This window comes from Eucyclogobius newberryi, unplaced genomic scaffold (assembly GCF_026437365.1).
Source record: "Eucyclogobius newberryi isolate DKJ021-1_F unplaced genomic scaffold, fEucNew1.0.hap1 SCAF_12, whole genome shotgun sequence".
Classification (NCBI taxonomy): Eukaryota; Metazoa; Chordata; class Actinopteri; order Gobiiformes; family Gobiidae; genus Eucyclogobius; species Eucyclogobius newberryi.
Window position 1 is genome coordinate 19,770,015 of NW_027315746.1, and position 20,126 is coordinate 19,790,140.

The 20,126-nt window shown below is 39.7% G+C and overlaps 2 protein-coding genes across 6 annotated transcripts in view; both read right to left on the bottom strand.

Annotated features, from left to right (window-relative positions):
• Window positions 1-20,126, bottom strand: part of epha4b (eph receptor A4b) — an 81,522-nt gene that overhangs the window by 25,751 nt on the left and 35,645 nt on the right. For all 4 annotated transcript variants that reach the window (XM_072441272.1, XM_072441271.1, XM_072441270.1 and 1 more), the window contains exons 6-10: window positions 12,283-12,438; window positions 10,342-10,677; window positions 8,931-9,043; window positions 7,413-7,575; window positions 3,275-3,383 (exon numbers count right to left, since the gene is read on the bottom strand). In XM_072441272.1, the coding sequence (XP_072297373.1) occupies window positions 3,275-3,383; window positions 7,413-7,575; window positions 8,931-9,043; window positions 10,342-10,677; window positions 12,283-12,438 (877 nt within the window). The remainder of the gene's footprint in view (window positions 1-3,274; window positions 3,384-7,412; window positions 7,576-8,930; window positions 9,044-10,341; window positions 10,678-12,282; window positions 12,439-20,126) is intronic.
• The window catches only part of LOC140356384 (phosphatidylinositol 4-phosphate 5-kinase type-1 alpha-like), a 155,279-nt gene that overhangs the window by 12,975 nt on the left and 122,178 nt on the right, over window positions 1-20,126 (bottom strand). The gene's annotated exons all lie outside the window — the stretch shown is intronic.

Below are 20,126 nucleotides of genomic sequence, written 5' to 3' on the forward strand. Positions count from 1 at the left end.
GGATAATGTTTGAGTCGTTTTGTGTTTGAAGGGGAATTGTTAAATCGCATAATGGCCGGTCGCATTCATGTTGTTGGTTTGTTTTTTGAAACAGTTTTCGTCAGAAGTAAAAAGCCTGTTGTTCTGGTAAGGCCAAAGCAACTGTACTCGCAAGACAAAGGAGAAAATACACTTTGTCATGGTTTAGTCACTCACAATCCGGTTAAGGACACTTTACAGTAAGGGTGGGCAATACTGACAAAAATGTATATTTATTTTTTTGAGTGTACCAATAAGGACTCTAAGACAATATTTTGGCAATCCAACAGAACGTGCTACAACGTGTCTTTAAATGATTTACTTCTAGGTATTCTGAGAGAGTGAAATATCACTATATATCCTTGCTTGACAGATTAGATCAAAAGTTCATACCAGTTGTAATTTGTTTTAACGTAAACTACATAGCCAATACTCAAAGTTGGCATATTTTATAATAAAAAATCACAATATTAGTGATATTTTTATATTTTTCCCCCTTCAGGCTTTACAAGATCAAGTTAATGTTATTCAACAACTGAGGTGTAACTAAGTATGATTATTATTGATTGAAAAGTTTTTTAAACTTTGATGTCATTCAATGCAGATGCGTACTTACTTCCTGTATTTCATTTGGCTCCTTTTGACATCCAACAAATCCCATCTGAGCAAGAACATGGTCTATGGAAAATCAAAGTACAAGAGCTCTCGGACAATGATTGAAACGGCTGACATTTGGACAAAAAAGTCTTTAAAATGTCTAGAGGGAAATACTTCAAGCAGTCCAAGCCCTCCCCGTCAATTTCCCCCTGAATCTCATTATGATCCACATCCAGGGCAAATGCATCCAATATTAGATACATTACACCAGTCGGGGCCGTGAATTGCGCTGCAAATTCTCATCCAAAACTGAATTTCAGGAACAGAACAGGAAATGAAAGGCAGAGAGACGTGTTGGAGAGCGGGGCTGAAGGGAGCGAAATGAGAACATGTTGGAAAAATGGATTCTTGTGTGATTGACGGATAAGATGGCATCTTTGATAGATGAAAAGCAGGAGGCAAGGACTCTGCCAGACGGGAAGGATACGGGATGATATATGTTTTTTTCTTTTTTACATTTTCTCTAAATTCCAGTGAAACCGTGCCAGATGACACTTGTGTTGCATATAAAGGTGCAATCGGCCACCCGCTTTTCCTCTCGCCCTCTTTTCATCTTTCACAGCTCCTTTCTTCACAAATTCTACTAACCACTCAAGCCCTTCTACCGCTCTCTCCATCATCACCTCCTCCTCCAAAGTCTATACCATCCAGTCTTTGTTAACGCATCATTTTTGCTCGAGCCGCCTGCACCAAACCACACCAGAAGCACACATGCTGAATAAAAACAGCAATCAACACTACTCTCATGCATATAGGTGGAAGAAAATGCTTGGGTTTGATGATCCTGCATGAATTATGTAAAATACTAGTACCTCTATACATTGGCTCATATTTAAAGAAAAAAAAAATATTGGTTGGCTGGATGACATCATGAATAGGGTAATTGAAAAATACAGTTTGTACCAAGATAATGCATATATTTTTTATCCAAACCTATAGGATGTTTGTGTGTAGTGTATACAAATATTCCATGTTGTTGGTCTACATGGCCTACTGCCTATGACCTGAATCCTAATACTAATTCTAATAATATGAAGGTTTTGATGGATTCAGATCTGACCAAAAGGAGCTGTCTTTTTAAGAACTTGTCATATGTTATACAGCTAAATACTGATTAGTTGCACTGCTTGACTTGACAAAGGTCTCTCAAATAAAACATGCCTTTCTCTCTACGGGAAGACAGTATACGCAGACATAGTTAAGACATTGACTGTGGCGCATTGACCCATGTGTCAAATTATCCCCTCCACAGCTTTGAAAACCTGATAACTCAAGTGTCATCTTGGGACAATAAGTTTAACAGGTTGCTTTGATGGTATATATGTTGAAGCTTATGCAGTAGTTCCCCACTGATTAAAAACTCTCAGACAGCAGTCACTTGGACGGCAGGGAGGACAGTCTCTGCTGATTACATCCCTCCGAGTCAATAGTGAATAGAGCACTCAGCCTGATAAGCAATCACCTGAATCAATACTAATGTTTTTAGCCGGCCTGCATTAGTGAGTGTGTGCGGGTAGTTTTTAACATGTGGCTAATCTAGTCCGGGGCCCATTGTAGACAAACAGTTACAGCAGCAGTAAATTGCACAGGCTGTCGTCCCCTTCCAAAGAGCTTCACTGGGCTTTCATCTTCTCACAACAATCTGTATTCTTTTATTCCCCTCTCTGCCTCTCATCTCCGTCGCCACTATGGCCTCGTTTTAGAGACACAGCATTAACCTTCAAAGACGCGCATCATAGAGAGGGCTGCCACGTACAAAACAGAGCCAGCTTTGGTTCATCTAGCAGGGCATACAACGGGAAAGTAGGGACATTTTCCTTTCCTTCTAAAGTAAAACATCCATTGTAATCTAAATTACAGATGTTTTTTTTTCAATCAAATAGAAAAAATACTGTGCTTTCAATTACTTTCTTAATTAAAAGTCATCTAGGTAGTAGTGCTAAATAGTATTGTTCTGGTATTCCCCTCACGACGACTATGCTGGGCAATAATAATATATATATATATATATATATATATATATATATATATATATATATATATATATATATATATTTTATTATAAAAGTAGCCTATTCATTTTGTTATAGATTATGTTACATCTCACTTCCCTGTCCAGTGTCCACTAAGCTGCTGCACTCAAAATTCACTTTCTATAATCCCCTTAACTCCTGACCTTCCTCTACATGACAAATCAGATTATACGTGTCAGTGTCTGAACCTCAAAGTGATTCTGGTCCGTCATTGGCTCCCAGCAGTATCAAATCCATTGAAAAAAAGATGATAATTCCCTCTCCTTCTGCCTTTTTTATACCAAGGTATTTTTGGTTTGAAGTCAGTACCTAATTTTGAATTCCAAGATTAATATTTCATGGACTCATCATTTCTTTCCTGCAGCACTTAGTTGAGTTCTTGGAGAACATGAGGGTAAAGCATATTATCAGAACTTTTCAACATTGCAACTGACAACATTGCCCAAACTTGGTCTTGTTTCTTTTCTTTCCTTTAAGCATTGCACCGCATCAAATTGTTTAGTATGAAATGTGTAGCCATTTTACTGTAACCATGTAACATATGCCAGATGTGTTTTCGACCTTACCTTCCACTCACAACAAAGCAAGTCACCAGGAAGATGAGTAGCACGATGCCGCCAGCGATGGACACGGCAAGGATAGTGGATTGATTTGGGTCTCCAATGGCCAGAACATCTACAAATAAGAAAGAGACAGTCTAAAACTTTAGGAAATAAAAGGCTCTTAGAGGAGAGCTGCAGCCAAGTGAAAAATGATAGCAATTGAAACGAAGATAAAAGACCAGATTGAAGGAGGAGTAGGGAGAAGGAACTAAAAATGAGCAGAGGAAGTGAATTGAATAGTAAGTTCGGCTCTTGATGAAAAGCCCTCTCACTCTGTGTATATGAGAGCCGACGTGAGACCCGCTCCCCGTTTGGCCTCGCTGTCCAAGTGGATATGTTAACATTGCACATAACAGGACTCGCTGCCGAGAACTTTCCACAAAGATGCATTGATTTTTACGCCACACCAATCGAGCCATTACTCAAAACAAATACCCCATTTATCTGGCTTTGCTAAGCATGAGCGGACACGCGTGCCTGTGTGTGTGTGTATATATCCCAATGTGTGTTTGAAGAAGCGAGCCAATGCCCGGGGGCTGTCACAAATATGCATTGATCTCCTATTACATTTACCGGCGCACACATATGCACTTTTATAGCGATCGATGGCTTTGATCAGAATAGATAACCATCATGTGATTGCTGGCAGGTTGGCAAAGGCTATAATTTACAGTATGTGAACTTGACAGTGGAGCAGATGTTATAAAATAGCTCTATTATACAAGGGATACATTATTTAACTAAATAATTACCTATTAAATACAAATATATAATGAGATGTGACAACGAAAATGTGTGGATTCTTTTAATTTTAGTTTATTCCGCAATTAGTACATTTAAGTAACATAATTTCCTCCACAAACGACAAAATATCCTGCTTTATTCTGCTTTGTAGTTTATATCTGTACACAAATGTTCCAAAATGCATATGATTCTTTGTCAGTTCATAAGCCTATTTTCACTCTTTTTGTCTGTGTAAACTTCTACTGCAAAAACATAAATCACATATCTAATAGCAAATGTAATACTTATCAGAAAAAAAGCAATTCGATATTTTTTTCCAAATTGTGCAGCTCTTATTTCTCAGTAAAATCACATTGCATTGTGACACAGGCCTAAAAGTAATGTTCCAAAGTCTTATTGAAGTACAGTGGCTCTATCAAAGCTGAGTTAAATGCACCCATCTAAATGATCTACTGTATTGACCATCACTCTTTGGGTATTTGGATATGTTTTTATAATCTAAGCGGCCCTCAGTGAAAAATGTGTGTACACCCCTTTGTTTAGTACAATGTATACTTGCAACATCCCACTCTGAAATGACAGGACGTTATCCATTCTCCCCCCTTTGCCACCCTAAGGACAGAAATGTGTCCTTTAAACTGCTATCACTGATTATTGGCTGTTATCCTAATGTAAGCTTTATGCTTCACTACGCATCTAAAACAGAGTCACACTTTCTATACATTAAATGACTGGCCCCACTGTCTATGTGTGAATCAATGCTCTCTTTAGCACCAGAAAACACGGCACAGTAATGAAACTGTGTGACAGAGTACAATAAGGCACGACACGGCATTTAACCGAGGGTCCTGACATAACAAGACAGAGGTACAACACCAGCGGTTTGTGGAACATTTCCCATTATAACCCAAAATGGAAGGATCATTACTCCACATCCGCCGCTCCTGTTAGAGAGGGAGCGAGAGCTATTTGCAGTCTAATGTTTCCAGCATCAAGGCAATTTCTGCACTTTTTATGTTACGTATGGCACAATGCTTTATTGATTAATGTATTTCATTCTTGCTTAGTGTTGTTTTGAAAGATAACATACAATTACAGTATATATTGAAGGCTGAAGGTTTAGCACTTTTAAGAGTATTCAGAACGCACTTTTTGCTTCCATTTAGTCTCAAAGCCGACATTGAACAGTGTCTTTACTTTTATGTGTGTTTGAAAGATACAAAAACTACCAATTGTTGTGAGACTAATAGTGACAAAATGTAACTATAGTACTATCAAGGACAAACACTGAACTAAACTGAACTTTCAATGTTTAAAAACACTTTACTGATTATTCCTTATTCTAAGATATCATTTATTACATATTTATACAGCCAGAAACTGTTAAAAACATTATTTTCCGGTCATTTACGTTAAATAGACTTTCTTTTTATTAAACGTTTCATTTTTTTTTAACTTTTTTATTATTACATGTAAAATCTCAAAACTGCCACAGTCAACACACACAATAAATATTACAGTAAAATCAGTTGGCCTCGATGTTTCTTTGAACTGCTTAAGCTAAATAGCAGTTTTCACTCCAAAACTAATTGGGGAGTCGCCACATTGACCAGCTCAAAAGAAGAGGTTGAGGCTTTCTTGAAGGAGACCCACAACAACCTTCTCAAACATCAGATCCTTAAAAATAACCCAAGCATAACAGGGATTACACTTGTCACCAGTGAACCATCATGGGAGGTGGTTGAAGAGGTGGTGAGGAAAGCCAGGGCAGCATCTGCGCCGGTCCCAAGTGGAATATTAAAGAAAGCCTTGATGTACTTGTGGATCTCGGGTGTTTCATCCTGGATAGTGGTTCTCACACTCACTAGTCCACAGCCTCCTGCCTTACAGCTAGTGTACAGTCTCAGGGGGCTGGATTTGGGATGGAACCCTCCATGCACGGTCAGGAGCTTTCAGTTCTTAACATCTCTGATCTGTATCTCTTCCTTATTATTCCTGCAGAGTATCTGATCAGTGGCAGGGTGTAGCTGTTTATTGTTCACATATTTAAAAATAGAATATATTGATAGGATATTAGATCTAGTTTGTACCTACTGTTGCCATAGTGAGAGATTAACATGTGTGCGCTTGAACAGCAAATTTGACACTGACTCATTGGGTAATCATAGTGCTATCCATGGTTTTCAGAAGAGAGATTAGCAATGGGTGACATTGATATTTTATTATGGCATAAAGTCCTCAGAATGTTTCATATAACACAGAGCTTCTCAAACTTTTTCTGGTGCGCCCCTCTTGGGAGATAAAAAAATGTATCCACACACCCCACAGCCTCGAGAAATGATAAAGTATGATCAAATAAAACAAAAAATGCTACTATATAATCACATATTAGCTTGAAATAACAGTAAGAATTTGAGATTATATAGGCTAAACTACATTTATTTTAAGTGTCATTCACAGATTGTGTCTTTCTTTGGTTTTGAAAGAGGAGGAACAGAGGAGAGAAAGAGGAGGAACAGAGGAGAGAAAGAGGAGGAACAGAGGAGAGAAAGAGGAGGAACAGAGGAGAGAAAGAGGAGGAACAGAGGAGAGAAAGAGGAGGAACAGAGGAGAGAAAGAGGAGGAACAGAGGGGAGAAAAAGGAGGAACATAGGAGAGAATGAGGAGGAACAGAGGGGAGAAAGAGGAGGGATGGAGGAGGGACGGAGGAGGAACAGAAGAGGGACAGAGGATAGAAAGAGGAGGGACAGAGGAGTGCATGTTGCGCATATATAAGAGGTCAAAGCCGTGATTTGTTATAACCTGCAGGAAACGTGTGTGAGGAGCACAGAGGCAGGCTGACCCACTGACCACTGCTCTCCTGTATTTAAAGATTAATCCTGTGTTGGAACTGGGCATTTTTGTGTTGGTCAAAACACGTCTGTTAAATGATTTGGCATATGCTTTAAATTCATTACTTATTTAATCTATTGATTAAGTCCTTTGTGATATTTGTAGTTGAAGGGAATAAGTTAACAATGTGTCCTCTTAATCAAAGAAAACATAAAATAACACAGTTCTATATTATCATCTTTCCATAGTAAAATGTAAATGAGCGTCTGTGCTGGTATAAAAGCTATTTTGTGCGAGTGAACTCTTTAATCTGCAGGAGGAATACATTAGCCCAGGTATAATCACTCATCTTTCTCCTTATTGTTGACCTTCAGCATCCAATTTATGTTGCATTTATTTTGTGAGCGTCACGGTTAGCGAGCTATTCCTATCAAGCGTGTATTTTATTGTTTGTTCCGGACTGAAACCCGGTGGGAAATGAAATATGTGGATAAAATAAGTTGCTATACACAAGCTTGGCGCGTACCTTCGTGACTAGTCTCCAGCTCGATCTCTCCCCCGTAGCTGCCGTAGCCCCCGTCTGTGCGCGCCCTGACCCTGAACACGTAGGTGGTCCCTGGCTTGAGGCCGTCCACTGTCATCATGTTGGAGCGAGTTTTCAAGACGGTGTAGTTCTGCTCACGCTGGTTCTGTAATGACGAAAGAACAGTTAGTACGCACTTTTAATATCCGTAAAGAACATGGCAGGCCACAATATGTTTAATGTGCGAATGATGGGGTAAAGAACATCATCCAAGTTGAGAGATATTGAATTTACAGACTGCTGCGTGCAATTTTATAATATTTGAAAGTTGAATGTGTACTGTGTAACTTCTCTGGTGGAGAGTTTGTCACCTGCTTGTCTCCATGGAGATGTTATTGTTTTGCATGGACTGTTCCACACTATGGCATTAAACGTCCTCCATGGAGACAAGCAGGTGACACCTCCTGACCAAGTTACAGGTCAGATTTGTTGAGAGACGATCCACGCAGTATAAAGGCACCTGTGATTAGATAACTGCAAGATGGATATGTTTAATGCCATACTGTGGAATATTCCAGGTGAAGCAATAACATCTCTATAGAGACAAGCAGGTGGCTGACCCAGAAAACACCACTAAAATTACATAGTTCACCTTTAATGGTGGGTCAGGACCAAAATGTACTTTAATTTTATATTTTTTTCAACCTTATTATTTAAACACTAAATATTGCAATTAGATAGCATCCTAAATCTTGGTCGTAAAGCAATATTGTCAAGGTCAAACAAAGTGGGCTACAGAAAATTCCATATTGAACGGAGCATAGCGAAGCAAATACTGAATTCTGGATATAACATAGACGAGGGATATGATAACGAAATTTATGTTGCATTTAACCTTCCAATGGGCCACGTTCACCTCACACATTTTTTATCTGCTCATCATTGCACCACTTAGATGCATTTATGCATGAGCATCTGCGCAGTCCCGAATCTTAGCCTTGCCAAATCTACACTTTGGGGCAATATGTTTCAACTCGCGCCCCGCCATGTTTCTTCTGCTTCCCCCAGGTGTGCGTGTGGGAAGATGAATAAAGAACAAGTGTGTGTCTGTCCGTAAGCTGATTCCCCACAGAGAGCTTGATACGCTACCTAATGGAGGACACTCTACAACGCGGATTAACACTATTTTACTGCTAATCACCCGCAGCACATACAGGCAGCCCTAATTTCATCACCTTGGCGGTGTTTTACAAGGTTTGTTCGACAGATGTGTGGGTAATTGGCTTGGTGGGAGCAGTAGGGGATGGCTTATGATGGAGATAAAGAAAGCAGGAGAGGAGACAAGTTTCTTTTGGTGAGGAAGTCAATACTTGGATGCCTTGAGGTCATAGACAGCCTAAATATAGTAAACAAGGGGGGAAAAGACTGTTTATTGTGGGATTTAACGCTAGATTTTTTGTTTGTTTTTTTTCTCATCCCACTTGAAGTCTTTATAACAGTGTGATTCTAAATATGTCTCACCTTCTCGTAATAGATGACCTCATATTCCACTATGGCTCCATTGGGCCGCTCTGGACCCTGCCAGGCCAAAGTCACGCTGTCCTTGCTCCGCCTCTCCTTCAACACAACGCTCACTGTGTGAAATAAAAATAGGATAAAAGCAATAACCACAAAGTCATGGTAAATCATCAGAAGCCCCCTGAACTTACTGCATTGGCTTTTGTTACAAGGTTGTTCAAGCGATGTTTGTTTTAAAGTTTTCCTCGCTTTTCTATCATCGTAAACCATTCTCACTGAATAGTTTAACTTTTTGGACCGGCTTTACTTGGATCAACTGACATAGTGTGGAATCCTTGTATGTTTTAGCCACAATATTTCATCTCCATTTTCAGGACTGTGGCTTGATTTTAAGCATGTTTTAAGCAGGTTTATATTTCAAGAGAAGCCGGTGTACCTAATAAAGTGTCTAGTTATTGTTGATTGTTGTTGAATAGTGGCACAAAGACCTGGCTTTTTGTGCTCTTCACAAACATTTGCCTCTTCTCAATACCATCAGATTTATCTAACGACTGCCTGATGTTGTATACAGTGTGTGGTGCTAGCGCATAAGGTGCAGTTTGTGTGAGTGTGACATGGCAGCGCGTATTCATCTGCAGAGATATAGCACAAGAAGACATGTGCTTGTGTTATTCCAAGTGTATTTGACTGAATAATATGCAGGAGCGCTACAAGTGACACGTGCAGTCATAATGAGGTTAACAGCAAGGTTCATCGCTTCCATCCCCCATGAACCACCTCCTCCACCTTCACATTTACACTTATTAGGCCTATTAGTCATCAGCAAATGTCACATGCTCATCTCAACAGAAAATTCCATCTACTCCACACTGTGAGGAAGCTGTACGTCTCATCGGAGGTGTTGTTTTGTGTGTAATCGCTCTGGCTTAAACCATGTCTTTAAATGCACTTGTCAAGGTTTAATTATCAGACAAATGTCAAATGTCAAATTAATCACAAACGGACAGAGATATAACCTTATACACTTAATTGACAGTTTACAACTTATTTCAATTGTACTTTATTTTTCTTTTTGTGGCATGTTTTACTATAAATGATATGCTCAATATTGAAATTTTGCATATCCTGAAAACATCCACAAAATGATCTAAATTTCATTATATTTCTCTGGTAATCGCCGTACAGTTGCTGAGATTTCATCTTAACTTCCAGAATCAAAATCTAATTAAACAAATTAAACCAAAACGTACCCAGCCTGTTTTGTCAAAATTAACCTTATAGCAGTAACATTTTAAGAAATATGTAATACCTTAATTCATACTTGACAGCTCTTCATTATTGAGTGCTAAAATAAGGTATAATGACATAACGTACACTGTAGTATGCCAATATTGCTTTAGAAAACACCTCCTACCCGTTTGTGAGGTGGTGATGTTGATGACCACTGTTCCCCTCGTCGTGGGGCTTAAATCGGACACGCCGTTCTGACTCTCCACGGTGAAGCTGTAGTTGGAGTCCGGTTGCAGGTCGGTGACTAGCACAGTAGTGGAGGAGAGCCCAAACTGTCGGGGGATGAAGTGCACACTGCTGCCACACGGGGAGCACTTTCTGCCATCGTCGGAGCACTTCCTGCAGTGGAGGCTGTAGGTGATGTCGCCCCGCCCCCCTGTGTCTCGAGGCGCCGACCACTCCAGTGTCACACACGTCTCATTCACGGTGGAGATTGGGTTTTCAGGGGCAGAGGGAGGACCTGCAGGGGAAAACATGATCAAATTATTATTGTGGAACTTGCTTTGGTCTATGTCAGGGTCACTTTGGTTATTTGTGCCACTTTGTCAAAAAGCAATTTAAGCTCACTCAATGAAGATTCACCTTCAAGCTTCACCATCTATATCATAAAACGTGTTCACAACTGATAAGCACTTGATGTTAATATTATATAGTATATGTCAGTGGCACTCCAGTATATGAATGTGATTCAAAGTGCCAAATTCCAATGACTCAGTATCTAAAGTGTTTTCACTGACTAATACAGAATGTCTCAAGTGGGTAGCACTGACAAAGTGTTGCACACTGGTACATCTAGTAATTATCTGGCAAACAAAAATGGAATTTGTCTCTGCAAATGCCACTCATGTGATCCTCAAACTAAGTTGTTTAATAACTTTAGCCCACTGTCTCCATTTGGTTTACCCAATGGGACATGGTCATTGTTTCTACCCACGTTTAGTTCTTTTGATGAAGGCACAACTATCTAAAAGTGGGACCATGGCTGAATACAAGCTGCATAACAAAGTAGTACTAAATAAATCCCACCTCACAGGGTTTTACAACACTTCTATTTTATGAAGCGTATATCCTCCGGGTATTGTCTTCGCTAACTGACAGAATAGTGCTAAATATTACATCCGGGCAGGATAGTCTGGCAACCTACAAAGCACAGTTGTCATGTATGTCATTATGATGGCCGGTCTATAGGAGCTGTTCATATGGAAAAGCGCTGATTATGGCTGGTCCCTACTGCATGCTGCAGTGCACGTATCTATGGAAATGTGTCAGTGGATGCCCATTAAGCCTGACATGTCATCAGGCCCGACCAAGCCTGAGCCCCAGGGGGGCCTGGCAGAGCCTGCAACTTTCCTGATTAGGCCTCCCCATGGCACAGCCCCCAGAAGAATACAGGAGATGGGGGTTTTCTGGCCATGGGGGCGGGGGCCTGGCTGAGGATAATTGAGCCTGTCACTCATACATCTATTGAATAGAGGTTCTCTGATCCTGCTAATACATCCCTTTTCCTTCCTCCATACACTAGGCCACACTTAACTGTCCATCATAATCACCACTGATTGGCCCTTTATGACACTGGGACTATTCCACTGATATTCTACATTCTCCCCGCTGCTCTAGTCTTCAATCTCATTTTCTTTGTCTGCTGATGACTAATTCTTTCACCCTTTTATTTTTGCTCTAATGCTCCGGAGCGTTAGAGAGGACCCAATCATGTTTGGATGTGTGCTCTTTTCCACTAGAACACCTGTCATGTCTCACCTGCTGCAACGATTCATGACTGTAATCTACCATAATCTGATAATGGCTGAGCCTAGGTGTGTGCAGGCCGTGGTCTGACCCGCTGTATGTTCTGTGTCTGCCACTGCCTCGCCATATACTGTATTTGACAACCCATCCACTTCATACTGTTTCGCTCTTTTACTCTTTTCTACACTTTGTTGAAACACAGAAAAAAATCTGTGTTATATTTTGATGAAATGTCACGGCGCCAAGTAGCGTTTTGTGACTTCTTGGAACAAACAAACCTAAATGAGTATTGAGCGTGTGTGAGTGTTTGTGGACTCACGTGTGCAGGACATGGAGCGTGGGTCACTCTCAGCTCTGTGGTAGCTCTTCTCACACATGCACTCGGTGGCCTGTTCCTGAGGAGACGAGCTGTGAGGTGGACATTTGGTGCAGTAGGCGTCTGTGGCTGAGGCCTTGTATGTACCAGGTCTACACGCTGCAAAGAAAGATGGAGGATTAGTTCAATACATTTTCAATAACAATATTTTTGATTGTAGCATTAACAGTTGAATGAAATCTTTGACATTTTGTAATTTCAGATTTTTCCATTGCTAGCGACTAACAATGCGGTAAAAAAAAAATCTTTATTATATTGTTAATGTAACGATTGTTGTCAGAATAACATTGCAATTTAACGATTATTCTCAATAAAATCCTATGGTCTTTCCTTCTCGTTTCCTTCTCACATTACCACTCCTCAACATGTGACCTGCTTTATGAAATCAAACTTCATGAAAGATCAATTTGACAAAAAAGCACTTTACACATTTAGGTTTACTTTTTTGAGAAAGGGTGTGCAGAAAAGACTTAATTTTGCTTCCAAAATTGTTAAATTAGTTTAATTGAACTTAAAACAGACTTACTTTAGCTCGAAAATGGTCCCTTTTCTACAAATTGAATTAAAAAAAACTAAACGTTTCTCCTAAAAATTTTGCAATTATTATTTTTTAGTCTTTAAGATAATATTATGGCTCAAATCATCACGATTATCAATTAACCTAATAATCTTGACACCCCTATTAAGTATAAACATTTAGAGCCCACTGTATCCCATATTGTCCGGTCAATTGCACACACCGCATCCCTCTGACACTGACAAACCTCCAAATGGATCACACATATGTCCCGATGACCCACTCTTAAACAGGCACAAACGCATGGATACAGGATACACAAACAACAGCCTTTGTTTGATTGAAAGTGGGTAGAACAGATCCCGCGAGGTCATAAGTCTGTGGCATGATGTAATGTGACGTGAGAGACCCGAACAACCAGTTTTACCACAGGCTCAGTCCAAACAAAAAACACAGCAATGCCAATGCCAATGTTATTCCTCTTATACAATATCTTGTGGGGAATTCAAATACACCAATAACATAATATGACTAGTGTAGCGGCTGTTACAACGGGTGCATATTAGTCATTATGTGGAGTCATAAAACTGCAGCGGCAAATCTGTGCTACTGCTCAATAGCACAGCAACAAAATGGATTGGGGACCTGAATGATTTCCCTTTTGCATTCCTGGCAGTAAAATGCAATTCCTCTTTGGTAATCTGAATATAGATTACGCATGTATTTATTTTTACATCCGCAGGGCTGCGTCTCCTTTTCTCATAAGCCCTTTTCCGGCCACAAGCGGTAAATAGCATTATCGTGTGTAAAAGCTAAAGTAAGGGAAAATTAGGGTTGCTAGAAAAGTGCAATTGAATGTGTGGCTTGGGTGTGACTGAATACGAACCAAAACCTTGAATAATTGTTAAGGAAAAAAGCAAAACTAAGATATTATTTACAGTTTCATTGAATACAAGCACAGTAATTTAATTCAACAATCTGTAGCACTTTGTAGCATTTTTTTCCCCCTTCCCGGATAATATTTTGTTTAGATTTGTGATTCAGTGTTGCTCGGTTATCAAGCAGCAGCAGCAGCAGCATTATGCTAGGCCCAGTATTTTGAGATTGATTCCCAGCTCTTACCATTTGCTGAATGTCTTCCCTGCCCTTCTCCCTTATTTCACGCTATACTTTCTATTACAATGAAAAATACTTGCCAAAAAGTCCTTTTAAATTAAATCAAGTGTCAGTGTACATTTCCAAAGCCTCCAGGGGAATTGCATTTAAGAAAAGAATCTCAAACAAATACAAGAGCAAACAGGTTTTATACATACAGAAAAAAGAAAATACATTTTGTTGCTGGCAGAGGACATACTTTTACCTATATAATTTCTCTTTTGTGATATAAAAATGATATGATTTTCATTAATTGTGCAGCAATTATAGAGGATATAAATGGCACATTGAACACTAACATGACTATTACTTTGATTATAGAACTGTGTGTGAGGAAGGACCAGCGGTGTGACATGATGCTCCATGTGTTGATTGGTTGTTGGTGCGCTGGCCCTGGTCTGCACAAAGGTGTTAAGTATTCTCTGATTGTGTGTGTGTGAGCGCTGATTGCCTGCTCTGGATCTGAAGGTCAGGGATTTAATCAAGCCGTACGTCACTCTGCCCCGAGCGCCGGCTGTAAATCTTCCCTCCAGCACACACATACAAAAGTGTTCGGATGCTCCACTTTTAGCAAACCCATAGTGTAGTTATAATATGATAATAATATAATATAACCAACACAACATAATCAATAAGACATTATTGGACTTTGGTATCATAAGATGCTCACCATAAATTATTGATCTGATCAGAAAAGTCCATGTAATTCAATAAAATACTGAGTTTCTAAAAACTTCTAATTGGTGGAAATAGATCAAAGATTACGTTTGGAATGTGTGAGTCGAGTTTGAACTCTTAACCCTGCCCATATAGCGCTATGACACAAACAACTGATAGTCGTATGTAGTTGTTTCCACATGGTTCTACAATCTGCACCCACTTTGTACATTCTTGATAATACACCATAACAATAAATCAACATTCTTGGATAGCATCACACAGTTGTTTTCGCATGAAAACAACATTAAAACAATTTGCCTAATTGGATAAAAATTGCCGTCTTCGGCAGTAGCTTCTCTATTATTTATTACTTAATAAAATGCTTTGTTAAATGCATAGATTATGTAAATGTTGGCTCATTTAGTTGCTTTTACAATACGATGCAGGATGTAAAGTGCCTTTATCTGCATTAGAATAAATTAGTCATTGCAAACAAAGCTAGCATGCTAAGAGACAAGGAGCAATAGTTGATAAAAATATGTGTATAATTTCAGTCCCAGGCCTGGATTACAAAAGACTGTTTTGTCTGAACGGACATCTGGTGTTATGCGTAAACAAAATGCAATTCACTGCACGCTAGACTAGACATTAGCCTATTTAATTTAGTTGTATGCTGTGATGCTAAGTAAAGATAAGCCCTGTGGCCGAGTAGTTAAGACACAGCACATATGCAGCCGGCCGCAGTGTCATGAGCTTTATTCCCGACTCCCACAATTTACTGCATGTCCTCCCTTTTCTCTCATCCCCCATTTTACACTGGACTTTCCTGTCAATAAAGCCTACGAGCCACAAAATCTAAGAAAAGAAATGTTTCAACTCTGAAACAAACATTGCTCTTTTTTAATTTTAACTACAAATAATAATTCTGAATATTTCTAAAGCTTTTTTTCAAACATGCAAAATCAAACAGCTGACTATTTAATTACCGTAGTGTGAATAAATTCATTGGCACACTTTTGCCAGCTTGTAATGGCAGTGGTAAACCCTCGAGTATGATAGTGGCCTAAAAGCAGAGTGATTTCTCAGTGTGGCGGTAAAACTTCCACCTGGTTGCTGTGCAGGCCCAAATCCAGCCGACAGTATTTTTAGGCAAATCATTCATCATAGGAGAGCAAAGTCCACTGGCACAATCCCCCACGGACCTGAAAGAATACTGGAAAGGGGGGAAATTTTGTGCAGAATGAGTATAGACGGAAAAAACGAAAGAAAAGCAAAGCGAGTGTTAATTCTCCAAGGGTTACCAAGCTTTCCTTCCTGTCAGGTTCAGCGTAATGGGTGCCTATGCAAGGTCATGTGTGTTGGCGAGGATGTAGCAGCTTGCTTTTCTCTATGGGGCTTTTCATCCAGGCACAAAAAGGACCCCAAAGATGGACAGAAAGACCCTCATGCCAACCCTGGATCCACTGGGCCAACTCCTTCCTTTTCCTACTCTCCTCTTTTGCACCCTTTTCTTTGTTTCTTTTGCTCCAAATTTTACTAGTTGCATTATTTTTCCTCGAGCTCTTCCCCGAGTCGCTTCCTCATGGGAACGGGTTACTTGACTTGATTCCCTTATGATTAATGATTCTGCAGAGATATGAGACGAAGTGTAGGCAGAAAGAACACAGTCTGTAAAAAGATACCTTTACACAAAATAGACTAAATTAGAAAGTCGGGATGTTGTCAAACTATGATTTCAACATCCTAACCCGACAGCATAAGCATGTGAGCATGTGTGTGTACATGTTCCCAACAAATGCAAAGCATGGCATCAGATCTAGTGTGTCTTATTAAAAATTCATCTCATCACCAGAGAGAGTGTATTTGTGCCAATCGATAGCTCTTAGATATGATATAGTACCACTGTTCCAGACACTCCCTCAGTCACCACACAAGGACTGAGACGGGAACTGTCCTTTGGAAAAAAAAAATAATAAAAAATGCTTTGACTGAATATGCATTTACTCTTTTTTATCCTCATACTGCTTGCTAACCACAGTGATAACATCTAATTCTAAGTAAGTAAATTACACAGAGCAACTAATTAAATGCAACCTTATTTGAGCTTTTATACAAACTCATTAACACAGTCAAATTGCTATTTCTTATTAAATGGAAAGTTCTGCTGCCCACAGTTTCACTGAAGAATCCATTCACATGCAGTGTATTCAGTGTTTATGATGATGGCTCCTGGAGTGTGCATGTAAATAGCACGTGTGACAACTAGTGCACTTGGACACGCGTCCCTCCGAAGGAAACTCGGGGTCTGAAGGAGGCCTCTCTGTCATGTTAAGTGTTTGCTGGGATATAGCCTCTGTTTGTGTGTGCTTTTGAGAGGGAAGTTGTGTAAAGCTTGCTGGCCCATGGGAGATGAACCCTGTAATGGTCACCATGGCAACAAGCTTTCAGGACGAAGCCTTTCTGTGGGCTGCCCCTGGAGTGCCACAGAGCTGCTGTGAGCACAGGGCTTGTTGAGACCGGCTCCGTTAAAAATTGATACATCAGCCGTCAGTGGAGAAATGTGACGAGATTGAAGGTGACGTATTTGGAGGCCACCGGGGTCAAATCTGCCTGAGTGTTTATGCTCGTGTGTACATGTCCGTGAAACATGCGCCTGGTCCCATTGACATGTTTTCATGCTAAACAAAGACAACAGTGTAACACCATATGATACGAAAACCATACAATTATGAGCATGTCATCAGTAGCAAAGCATTAACCCTATCTGTAGATCTGGAAGTGACATGTGGATCGGAAGGGACAAAAACTTAAAACTTACGACAAATGCAATGCTCCACAAGTGTAGTATATATGCTTTAGTCTGACACAAAGCCAACCGTGCAACCTCACTACAAATTCAAGGTAAATGCAAATGAACAGCAAATTCTATCCCACAATTATAGCAAATGCACTAAAATACCTGGATTCAGACAGCAAGAGTCTGATAAACTGTGCCACAAAGTTGTTATATATGTTTTATCTTGTATCTAAATGAAACCACCATTACTTCATTTGCTGACAGGCCAATCAAAAACAAATAGCAGCAGCAGATTCAATTTCAAGCAGTAATAACTATCAATTTTCACTCTACAGCTCTACGGAGTTTTATTGAAATTCAAAAAATTGCAATCATTAAGTGGTGCCAGGAGACATTATTTCATTATTTCAGCAGCCATGCATTATAATTGAGCAATTTTACATAATGGGTACTGATGTAAAAAGCTTGAGGGCAATTAGGAGGGAAAAGTTTCTTGTAAATAGGTGTTGCTCAAGCACAAAGTACAAAGAAAGATGCTGTGTGTTTTTCTTCACAAATGACTGAATGATGACCAAGGCTGTTTGTGAATCACCAAAGCAACTGTTGCATAAAGCTGGGGAAATGTCAGCTGGAGATCAGCAAACATAACACATAATACTCAGATAATGAAAAGGTATAATATACGCGATTCCAAACACTAATGGATGTTTTTTCTTCACCCAGTGCCATTTTAAGTTCCTGGAAGCATTTAACTTTCCCCACACTTATACCTTCCGTGGGACTACCAAAAGCAGAACATATACAGTCCCTTTATAATGTCCCAGGTTTTCCTCATGCCTCTTACCACTTGGATATATAACGTGTCTGGAGTCAGTCCCTCCAATTTTCTGTTCGAATGTAGCAGGGTCTGGAACAAGCGTGTCAAACTATACCGTCCTTATTTGCGACATTCCAGTCACAGCCGCTTATTTGTAGCACATGTTCCTCAAAGGAAGACATCTCAGGACAAAATAAATTACTTATTTCCCCCCAGAATCACAGAGTTGAGTGCTTTGCTTGCCGATTCTATAAAAATCTGCACAGTTTATTTTTTACCCTTAAGCCGTCATGTCATGTTTGTTTTCACATGAACAGAGCATGCATTTTTTTGATTGGTTAATGTGCCTGTCAATTACACATATTAGAACTCGGTGAGACTGTGTTAGCCCAGTATTCTTTTGTATTGTAAAAGCAAATTATGAACTAATAAACTCATGAACCACTGCTCTCCAACAATGAATGGAAACCAGCATAGGCTTTGTGCTGAGCAAAGGACAGGTTTTTAAGCAGGTAGGGCATCTGGTATAATATACAGTACATGCCAATTGCTCAACTCTTTCTAAAGCCATTTATCGGTTGTATTAATAATGCGACAAATAGCTAAGTATATTGAAAAACGTTATTGCTTTAGGGTTTTTATTTTCCCCAGACAGTCTGACAGTTTCACCAGCAAATTGTGGCTACATCGCAGACATGAGATATGAGGCGTGACCATGACGATGACACATACACAGTGACTGACAGCTCACAATGGGCACAGTGTATTTATGGAATCCTATGGCATTCTTCCCCAGTGGAAGCAGATCTGAGATGTCCACTACATGAAGCACATGAGTCCACACAGGCTCTCTCTGATCTACTGACCGTCCCTCTGATAGCAGCCAATTACCAAGAGCATCCAACTGGAACTAAAAGATGAACCCTCTACTTTCACTCACTCCAGCTCAGCGTGGATGTGATCACTGTACTACCACAGTGCAATGGACAATGTGTGTTTTTTGTGTGTGTTTTTTTTATTTAAAAATGTGCAACTGTTAAAATGTATTAAATCTACAGTATATTTTTCACAATTAAATTCACCACTAAGTTTGGTCATGGCATAAATAAACACTTGGTGCACTATGAGACATTTCTGGTGAAGGGTCGGCCATTTGCCTATCACCATGGAGATGTTATTGCTTTGGAATGTTACAGTATGGCATGACTCAGTCCATACTGCAGTTTTCAAGGTGTTTCACCTCTAGGCAAAGCAATACTATTCCATGGAAACAAGCAGGGGGCAGACACTACAAAATGTACACGGTGCATCTTAAAAAAACAAGATTCAAGGGCATAAAGGAGCTATTTTAGTAAATGAGAACTGGACAGTTAATTACTCTCCAGAAAATTTTACAAAAACAGCTAATAATAATAATAATAATAATAATAATAATAATAATTCCCTTATAAAGATATTTGAATCCACTGTTGCTTAAAGAGAACATGAGCATTCAACACTAGGCTTATTTACATTTAACACACTGTCCCAACTTTTCTCAACCATCTATACCATCTCCTCTGCACCTTCTGCTTTTCTTCCTCTCCCTATGCATGTGTCTTATTTCCCAGCGGTCTGTCTGTCATATGTTGACCCTGACCTTCTCCAGAGCTCCTGCGCAAATATTTACTCTACCACTGACAGCCGCTGACACACACACAAGCGCGCACACACACACACGCGCACACGCGCGCTCACACACACACACGCACACACACCAAATTGAAAAAAATGTGGAAGAGGGTGGTGTCGTATTCATTGCAATTAAATCCAACACTTGCTTCGTTCTGGGGGTAACCCAA